This window comes from Solanum pennellii, chromosome 1, assembly GCF_001406875.1.
Source record: "Solanum pennellii chromosome 1, SPENNV200".
Taxonomy (NCBI): Eukaryota; Viridiplantae; Streptophyta; class Magnoliopsida; order Solanales; family Solanaceae; genus Solanum; species Solanum pennellii.
The window spans coordinates 87,841,393-87,852,144 of record NC_028637.1 but is presented as its reverse complement, the minus strand read 5'-3'; the positions used below and the strand labels follow the sequence as shown (position 1 = coordinate 87,852,144).

At 31.2% G+C, this 10,752-nt stretch overlaps 1 protein-coding gene and 1 pseudogene across 2 annotated transcripts in view; one reads left to right on the top strand and one right to left on the bottom strand.

The window, feature by feature from the left end:
• Window positions 1-2,358, bottom strand: part of LOC107011429 (charged multivesicular body protein 7) — a 6,658-nt gene extending 4,300 nt beyond the window's left edge. The window contains exons 1-2 of one of the 2 annotated variants that reach the window (XM_027914185.1): window positions 2,011-2,358; window positions 1,873-1,929 (exon numbers count right to left, since the gene is read on the bottom strand). In XM_027914185.1, coding sequence (XP_027769986.1) covers window positions 1,873-1,929; window positions 2,011-2,235 — 282 coding nt within the window. In that variant the 5' untranslated portion in view covers window positions 2,236-2,358. The remainder of the gene's footprint in view (window positions 1-1,872; window positions 1,930-2,010) is intronic. The other variant, XM_015210940.2, reaches the window with a different exon arrangement.
• A 1,648-nt stretch (window positions 2,359-4,006) lies between these two features.
• On the top strand, window positions 4,007-5,269 carry LOC114075563 (annotated as a pseudogene).
• Window positions 5,270-10,752: the final 5,483 nt, after the last annotated feature.

Sequence of the window (10,752 nt, the reverse complement as noted above, 5' to 3'; positions counted from 1 at the left end):
CCCCCCCCCCCATCCAACTTCATGCAACAATTCAAGACAAGCCTCATTTTTTCCTTGCAGAGCAAAAGCTTCTTAACTGTTCTTTCTCACTCTTCCTATTTAACCTTCTTATCAGCTCTCTCAATTTTGCATTTTACTGAGCTTGCCTTAGTCTTGTCCAAAATACTTAAATTGATTCCAATCTGAATCAGGCATTAGTACAATTATTCCATGTTCATATCAGTAGTTCTAAGTGGTCAAATCGATAATATGAAACAAGAATAGAAGAAGAAATTTGGGAATATGTTGCTTGATAATTCCCTTAAGCCATTAGGGTTTAAATAACCTTTACAATAAATTATAAATGAGGAAACAAACGAAGGAAATAATTGCCTTCCTACAAAATCTTCTAATTACAGGAGACACGAATCATTCCATATTTACATGGTATAAGTTTTTGCCATTAACAAGTAAAATCAGTGATGCAAGCAATATTTCAGTTTCGGTATCACTGTCCCATTTAGTCTTGATACAGCCACTTAATCTGCAGCTACAATTTGCTTCGAGTTACTCATCTTTCTCAGTATCAAGAAATGAAGTATAATCTCCCTAGGTTCTTATACACCATTCTGCAAAATAAATAATCTTTTGCTGCTAACTTCCTTCCACATGTGTGCATCTCCTTTAAGTCAATCAATCCTTCATATCTTTCATTTCAAAAAGTTACATTTCCTACAATATAAGATGTTATAAGTACTTTGCTCTCTTTTTCTTTTCTTTTCTTTTCTTCAAATTAAAGACAGAAGTAGGCCCCTAATAAATCGAAGCTGATGGTGATAAAATTAAACCTTCTTCGGGGATATTATAGGATCTCATTCACTTCCATGCTTAGATTTGATGAATAACCAGAATCAGAGTAATCACAACTTCCAGTTGGAAATCAATATGGCAGTAATAGTTTGACCAGATACTCTTCTCCTAACGTTACCATCTGCTTTTCCTTTTGATAGAGGTCACAAAGAAAGTTTGCCATCACTCATTGCTCTATAGCAAAGCCTTCCTCTTCTAGCACAAGCACTGAAGCTAACTTCATCTATTATCATTGAATTCCTTCCATCCTCCTTGGTGACCATTCACCAAAATCCTAATACTATGCCTTTTAGTCTCTATTAAGCACAAGTTGCACAGACCTCAACAGTTTCACCAGACTTCTGTATTCTCCCACCAATAGATGTACTAGATAACTCTATCCACCCCTGCTTAAGCAAATGAAAAGAAGTCACTTTTTTTTTGGCCTCTATGTTAGAACCCTAGTTTGCTTGAGCCAACGGTCTATCGGAAACAATCTCTCTACCCTCACAAGGTAGGGATAAGGTTGCATATACACCGCACTCCCTAGACTCCACTAGTGGGATTACACTTGGTTGTTGGAACCCTAGTCTTCCATAATTATCATTCTCTCTATTGATTCAGTAATGCAGAAAATGATCTTGTTGTTAATTCTACTTATCATAATTTTATTGGAAACTCTTTCCTTTGCGTTGTCAGGTTGGATTTCTTCAATCTTTTATCTCCAATTATGAATCACTCACACAATCTAGCTTGAGAAAATCTTTCTTGACATTGGAGAAAATACTATTCCATTCGAAGCACTAGTTTAATCTTTTTACCTTTACTTTTCAAACACGGACACATCATTAATAACAAACATTAAAGACTCAAACTTGAGGATACATTAATAAACTTCAAGTTGAACTGCTAGAATTCCCACTAAAACCTCATACTCCTTCCCTCCATCCCAAACCAAAAATTCGCAAACTCACCTTTATATCTTTATGCAATACAATTCCAAACCCAACAAAACAACATGAAAATTTACAAAGTGGCACATACCAGTACTTGACCGAGGCACAAAGGGACGAGACCTCCTCTATCGAACCAAACGTGCACCTTCCATTCACAACACCAAAAAAGGGTCAATTCTTGTCATGGTAGAAGGAAGAGTGGAGAAGTAAAAAAGGAGAAACAAACTTGAGAAGGGCGAATAATGAAGATGTGAAGGTGTCGAGCCACATTGAGGATCAAATCCCTCCAGAAAACATAAAGGGGTTCCCAATCAGTTCTCTGACCGCTGAACGCCTTGAACCTGGCAGTACACTTGACTTCATCATCCCAATCGGGAACTTGTTTCCTCAAATACTCCATAACTGACACCTCCTCTTTCTCTCCTGTAACATCATCCTGGATTTTGCCCATCAGAATTAAACCCTAATCGAAAACCTCCTCTACTATAATCTAAACACTTTATGTTCAAAATTCTGTTCAAAATTCCTCAGAAATTATTTCTAACCAGTGAAGCGATTATAAAAAATATAACTTATGAAATATTTATTAAGTATAAGATATGTCTGCAATATAATTGTTAGATTTTGATTTTTTAAAACAAAAAATAATATATAAATTTAATGCATATTTAATCTTACGAATTTTTATTGACATTCACTTCATACAATGATCATAATTCAATAGTTTACATTTTATTTTTCGAGTCAAATTAAAATATGTAAATAATGTGCAAATAAAGTATATGACATTTTCTATAGTAATATTTTTAAGTTATAACATCAGAATTTAAATTTCATTGTATAACATTTAATATATCAAGCTATAACATTTTTTAAAAGAATATAATGTTAATTTTAAATTATTAAAAGAGTTGTTAAAATAAAAAAAATAAATGAAAAAAATTAACGGACAAACTAATAATGGAAAATGAATCCTTTATTATTTATTTAATGAATTAAATATAATTATTAATTACTGTTAATAAATTAGCACGTTTTAAGGGATTTTAAAAATTTTCAGATTAGTTAGTTGTCTTAATTCTCTCTAATTAGTTTAAATGATATTAATTTTTAATTTAATTCCTTAAAAAGCTTTACCAGATTGGCATGAACGTACAAGTCATTTTGTTTTCCAGAATTTCACGATTCTTTTGATATTTGCAGATTTTAGTTTCGTTTTTTATTTGTAATTGATTAAATTTTGGCGTTGAAAACAATTTGATTTGATTTGATGGAGAACATTGTGTCGATATTAATTACACATGGTGGAAAGTGGAATTCATCAGGTTGGTTTTAATTATGATTTGTTTGTTTTAATTATAAATTGTTGGTTGTAATTATATTTGTTGTTTTTTACATGTATAAAATTGTTCGATTTTTTTAAATTATTGTTACATCTGAAATATAGTTTGTATGTTTTTTTTTGGATGAAACAATTATGTTACGTATAGCATACTTTGAAAAACAATAAGTAAATGTAAATGTGTTTGAGTTGTAATTAAATTGAAGATTCGCGTGTTAATTGATTTGTGAAGAAAATAGAAAAATGTACAGTGTGTTTATTGACTAGACAAAGAAATATTAAATATAATTCTTTGTACAAGTGATATTAAAAAAGTAAGAAGATATAATTATGTGTACTGGTGAAGTATGAAAATTGTGTTAATTGTGTATGAAATTTATAAGAAACTTGTATCAATTGTGTATGAAAGTCCATTTTTTGTTGAACTTACAGTATATGTTTCTGTTGAAATTATAATATATGTTTTGTATTAATTTTGTATAGAAACTATATTTTTTTTGTTTAATTGAAATAGTGTATATGTGAGTGAATGATATATTAAATGTGTATGAAGTTTGTATGAATTATTTTGCAATTATATAACGTGTTGCACTAAATGTTATTTTAATGTTGTGAAACAGAAAAATACGTCGATTTTCAGATGGAGGGTATCATATATGATACATCTACTCTTTATGCTGGTTTAGTTAATGCTATAATAACTCAACTTAATATAGAAGAAAATATAAATTCTATTGAGATAAAATATATTGTTAGCGATATGTGTCTACCTATTAAAATTCATAATGATGTTGGGGTAAAGGTTTTTCTAGATCAGAAGAAGGTGAATTTGGATTTCTTTATAAAATATTCATTATGCATCTCTTTGAAAGATCGTGAGATGTATAATGAAGGCCATGGAGTTATTATTACTGATAGAATAAATTCTGATGTTAGTTTATCACAGACTAACATTGACTTATACTCCAGCAATTCTATCCGTTTGATCGGAATGAATTTAGACGGAGTTGTCAATGATAATAGTGAAAGAGATAATGATGTAATATGTGACCATTCCAACCTATTTGTAGCTGATAATCATATTTACAATAATAGGAAGACACTTAAGGAGGTTATGAGGCATGTTGTACTTGTCAAAAAATTTAATTTTCGTGTTGCGCGTTGTAATGCATCTAAGTAAGTGTAAACAACTATTTTAAGTTATATTATTTTATTTGATTTGTTTTATTGTATAAAATTTAAATTTATATTTTCTTAATTTTGAAACAGTTATCACCTGAATTGTATTTCTGATACTTGTTCTTGGATGATGAGGGCATCTAGTTTGAATAAATCAAATTTATTCAAAGTTAGGAAGTATATTGCTCAGCACACTTGTTCTGTTAGAGATAGAGTGTATGTCAGACGTCAGAGGATAACTGACGTTGTAGCTGTCTTGATAATGGCGAAGTACATTGATCCATCTACGATATATACTCCAAAGGATATAGCTGCTGATATGTTGAAATTGCATGGCATTTCGTTGACGTACATACAGGCATGAAGAGCCGTTGACGTACATACATGCATGAAGAGCTAAAGAAAAAGCAATAAAGTTGATGCGCGGAGATCCAACAGAGTCCTATGCCAGATCACCGGGTAATTTCAATATAAAAATAAATTTATAATTTTTTTAATTGTTTAAATGGAAAAAATGACCATATAGTATGTTATCCTAATGAATTGGACTGTTCTGTTTCTTGTATTCTTTATGTATAAAATTTGTATACTTTATGTATGTATCCTTGATGTATGTAGAAAGTATGTATCCTTTTTGTAACAATTAAGTGTTGCTTGTGTATCCATTAAATTATAATATGACTTTGTAAACTGTCGCATTATATAATTGTAGAAATTTCAGGTTATTTGTACATTTTGAAGCAAACATATCCAGGATCCTTTTTAAAAATAAAAAGGAAAGAAGGTGATAAATTTTTATACGCATTTGTTGCGTTAGAAACTTGTATTAGAGGTTGGGAGTATTGTAGGCCAATTGTAGTTGTTGATGGGGCGATTAAAATGTTCATATGGTGGTACAATGTTAATTGCCAGCACAATGGATCAGGGTGGTATTTTTTGATCCTATTTGATTTTCCGATTATAACATATAATAAGATATGTCATAAATTTTATTTCTAATTTGTGTGATATTTTTCAAAAAAAAAATTGATCAGGTCATATACTTTCATTGGCGTATGCGATAGTGAATTCCGAAAAAGATGCTTCATGAACTTGGTTCTTTGAACAGTTTAAGGAAGCATATGGAGTTAGACAAAACATGTGTTTTATGTCGGATCGAAACGAAAGCATATGGAATGGGACTGCTACTGTATATCCTAAATCCGAACATTATGCCTGCATATGGCATCTGTCAGTCAATGTGTTGAAGAATTTCAATAGAAATAATGAAGATTTGAAAATTTTATTTTTTACATTGGCAAAAGCTTATACAAAACAACAATTTGAGACAATTATGGGATAAATAGACCAGATAGATACGCGCATACGATCATACTTGTTTGATATTGGTTATAGCAAATGGTCAAGAGCTTACTCGAATTGTAAGCGCACATGGACCATGACTTCAAACATCGCCGAGTCATTGAATAATGTTAACAGGTTAGCAAGGAGGTTATCGATAATTTCACTTCTTGAATTTATGAGGATAACAATTCAAAGGTGGATTCACAAGCACAATAAGGAGGCTGATAAGACAACATCTGATATAACAAAAAATATGATCTTTATCTATAGAAAAGTATTGCATTGTCTTGCAATATTAGGGTATGTATTTTACTGTATTGAATAATAAATAATTGTATTTTACTTCTCAATATTTAGTGGCAACAATATCACATTTTAACTTTTAGTTGGGTGATATCTTCAACTGTTGATCTGCATGCTGTAGCCGAAGGAGCAAAGAAGTACATAGTAAACATGAACACAAGGATGTGTAGTTGCGGAAGATTTCAACATTATGAGATACCATGTGATCATGCAATTGCAATTCTCAGATACAGAAAGTTACATGAAGCAGATTTCTGTTCTGCTTTTTATAGCCTGAAGATTTCAGAGATGCTTATGCGATTCCTGTCGAGCCTATCCCATGCGAAAGTACATGGGATATACCAAGTTATATTTCAGAGCCTAAAATGATGTTACTCGGTCCAAAACGATCAGCGAAAAGAACCAAATTTGAACGCTGGAAGGGGTTTGCTGATGTGAAATTCAAGAGGACAAAAATCACCTGCAGTAGATGCCATCAAGTTGGACACAATAGAAAGACATGTTCAAATTATCATGTGCAAAAACAATGATTTCTTACTGTTACATCTGTTTTTATGTTGTTTCAAATGTTAGACAGAGGTTTTATTTTATTGAGTGCAGTTGTTATCATTGACATTTATAAATTTTGATTTCGTAAAAAATTGTCAAATCAAACTAACAATACAACACAATTTTTTGAAATGTGAAATACAGTATACAATTCATACATATAAAAGTCATATATATTGCATAGTCAATGTGAAATTTATACGAAAGTCTTACACATTTAATAAAGAATAAAAATACATTGAAGCATAGTGTCATTTATACAATGTTCATACAGTATTCATACACTGTTCATATATATAACATTTGTTTCTGTTCTATACATCAAACAATAATATGACATTTATAATTCATATAATGTTCATACATTATTCATACAATGTTCATATATATTGCATGTTGCATTCAAAATTTTATACAAAAGTCATACACATTTAATAAGTGCTAATATTCATTGATAATTTATATAAAACAATCAGTATTAATAATAAAGTACTGGGAAATAACATAAATAGTTCAAAAGTTAAAAAAATATGTCATTCAAAAAAATGTACAGGGTGCAATGAAGTTTTCTAATTCCTATTACGGAGTTTTCGAGTAAGATAATTGGTGGCGTTCATAATTTGTTCGTTAGGCGTTCGAGGTCCACCCTTCTTGCTAGCAACTGTGCCCCAACTTCACTTTCACTTATTGCGCCCTCATCATTCTTTGATTTTGCATAATGCCAAAGTAATGTAGCATACCTCTGACGATGATATTTTGAATCGATATCAATATCGAATACGTCAAAAACACCATTGCTCATGTACTCGACAAACAGAGATGTGTATAGACCACAATCACCGTATATAATTTGAAATCAAAAAAAATTTATAATAACTATAAACCGATGTAATTTAAGATGAAGTAAATATAATATAGTAAATATACATACTTGGAACAGTCTTCTTGTTGAGGAACATCTGTCACATGCTTGATACTGAGAGGTTCGGAAATGAGACTTTTGTTGATAATCAGGGAGATTGTTCGCATACAAATTAAGCCTTTTGCCATAAAATCCTGTGCTCGTTAGAAATATTGGAATCATGGTTGCAAGTTTTTCAACAGCTTCTTTAACTTTTCTGTTGTGAATAGATCCTCCCATCATCGAATCATATACTTGTAGACATCTAAGTTTGATCCGGAATACAACAAGGAACCAATGGAATTTCTCGCTGATGTTGACAGGGATGATTATTTCGTCAACCATATCCCAAGGAATGTTAGCAAGCAGCTTAAATCCTCTAATGCACTGTCCAACATCATGGTTCGGGAAAATGCATCTCATGTCGCATTCCGACTGTCTCCACTGTTTCTCAATGTTATCAATCCACGCTATAAATCAACAATCAACAGTTTTGTAAGAAGTGACTGTCTGAGAGTATTTTGCCTTCTTTCGGAGATAATACATGATTGTATTAATATGTTGTTACAAACAAAAAAACATAAAATAAAACACAATTGATACCTTATACAGAAATTATATATTACAAATGAATTTATATGTTTCATACCCAATTCACACAAATTATACAAAGCAATAATCATAGGTACATCAATGCACACATAAATTCGACAAAACTTTATTCAAATGTTAAAAACACTTATTCAATATTAAATCAAATTATGTCTTACCCTGTCCTCCCAAGGTCTGTCCGGTTGACTCATTATATGGAAAAAATCTTTTCTGCAATTTTGACAACGCCAAAGTCCATTTGAGGATGAAATGTATTTTTGACCTTATAATATGCTGCTTTCCTGTGTATATTGAAATAAATATTATATAAATTGTGAATTTGTGAAATTAAATAAAATAAATTTGTTTATAGGCATTTATACCTGTCACGCCTGCTTGAAAAATCTTTGAAAATTCATTTATTTATAGGCATTTATACCTGCGCGCTTCTTTGTTGTTCTCTTCCTATATCACAACTGCTCTTGCTAGTGCTTGTGTGGAATCATCTTTTAAATGAATTGTCCTATAATAAATTAAAATAATTACCAACAAAATCCAAATTTAAAATGTGATGATAAATTAAATTTAATTATTTTAAACATGTAAGGCGTAATTACCTTGACGACGATGCGATCTGGTGCGATTCTATAGGTTGCAGAGTCTTGGTTGAATGACTTGTGATTTCTTAATCAACTTCGAATCAATGTCTATCCTAGTAAATATAACATGTTTTTAACTCTTTGCATACTATAATTAAGACTCTTTAATCTAAACACTCAACATTCAAAACTCAAAACGTAAATCCTTTTCTTTCACTTAATTAACATATAGTAATAATTATGTACGTACACATTTTCTAAGATAGACTATGTTAATATTATTAAGACCTCAAGTGTTAATTTATAATTAAATGCTTCAATAGACTAACTTTATTGTCAGCAATGCTTGTTAATCCATGAGTTTTCGGTGAATCATCTCCATCCGAATCGTCAGATATGATTATAAATCTAGAAATTGTTAAAATAAAGATTGAAAGAATGACTAGTTATTATAAAATTGCATCACAATATTTCTTATTAGAAATATATTAAACACCTTTATAATATGATATTAGAATATAAAATGGTAATATTATTATTTATGCTATTTACAATTATCTTGTTATGATTTATTTGTGTAGATTGAATAAAAAAGTCTAATAAATTAATAATTAAACAAATTAATTGTCACGCTCCGAGCCTACACCCCAAACGTTGCTGACACTCGAAAATCATTGCTGACCTCAAGCGGACCATTTGGTCTGGCTTACGTAACTTAGCACAAGACAATATACATAGTTATAAAAAGATCAATTATTCAACTGAACTGATAAAACTGAGAATGTTTTAAAAGAAACATTCAACTGGTCAAAAGTGGCAACCCAAGTCTTAACAAATAGAAAGAAAATGAAAAGGCTGAAGGACTAACATCTGACTGTCTATCTATGAAGCCTCTAAAACTGAGATGGATGGGATAGACCCCACAACATCATAATTAAAGAAAAATACCAAAAAATAATAAAAAGGGTTCCTCCGGAATGCAAGGAGGCTCACCAACTAACGCTGGAGTGCTCAACTGATCAATGGTGCGCTGGATGCCGATTCTCGTCACCTGCATCTACATCATAATACGATGCAGTACAAGTGGAATAAGTACATTGAATGTACGAGTATGCGAGTTGGAATGCTAAACAAATAGGCTAGAAAGAGTCTGAAGAAAACTGAAGAACTTACCTAGCTTAACTCAACTCATATAACTGACTCATTCAATATAAAATAATTTAAAAACAAGTGCAATATAAAGAAAGCTGTTTAAAAACATGTGGTAAACTTTGTAGGTGTGAATAGATACAATTAACTTTGAGATGTATGTAAAAATACTATAACTTCTGTGGGAGTTTCTCTAACTGACAACCATCACATAAAAGACATAGTGATGATACAACAATCTACCTCACGCTGGCAGCACATCCTATACCTAGCCAAAGGTAGAAGACCTGAACTGCCTAATAAATCGACTAGTCTACTATGAAAAGGGTTCATCTAAAAACTATGACCCTTTTCTACTCATGGTGGCTTCTAAACCCATGCACGTTCTCAATTCGATGCTCAATACTACTACCAAAATATACTGACTCTTATATTTTTAAAACATACTTCTTTTGTGATTTGAGATTAATACTCAAAATTTAGCTCAAAGGCTATCTTAGAAATCTCAATTTCCTTCTTGTTTCATTCAGAAAGCTACTACTCTTTTCTTAAAACTAGCCCGAAGGCTCTTTGAAAATCTCAGTTTCCGTTCTTGTTAAATGTGAAAATATTTCTTTTAAACATCTTTGGGGAATACATAGTCCTCATATACTTCATTGAAGAAATAACTTCAAATCTTTACTCTTTACTTAGCTTGAAATTTGAGTCTTAAAACAAAGTTAAAAACTTGCTAAAGACTCTTGAAAACTTTTAAAAACTTTGCTTTGACTTGCTTCTTGAATTTTAGACTTGACTCTTAACTGTTTGACTTTGATCTTAACTTTTCTTGAATTGGATTATGGTTTAAGGTTAATGATCTCATGTTTATGGATGATTCATGATGTTTAGATGTACCTTAAAGTGTTAGAATCAACTAGGAAACAAGGTACATTACTTAGGAACTAGTACGAAAAGGTGAAGGAAAAATGGAAAGAATTGGCGGCCCTGGCGCTCTGAGAGACGGGGGGGGGG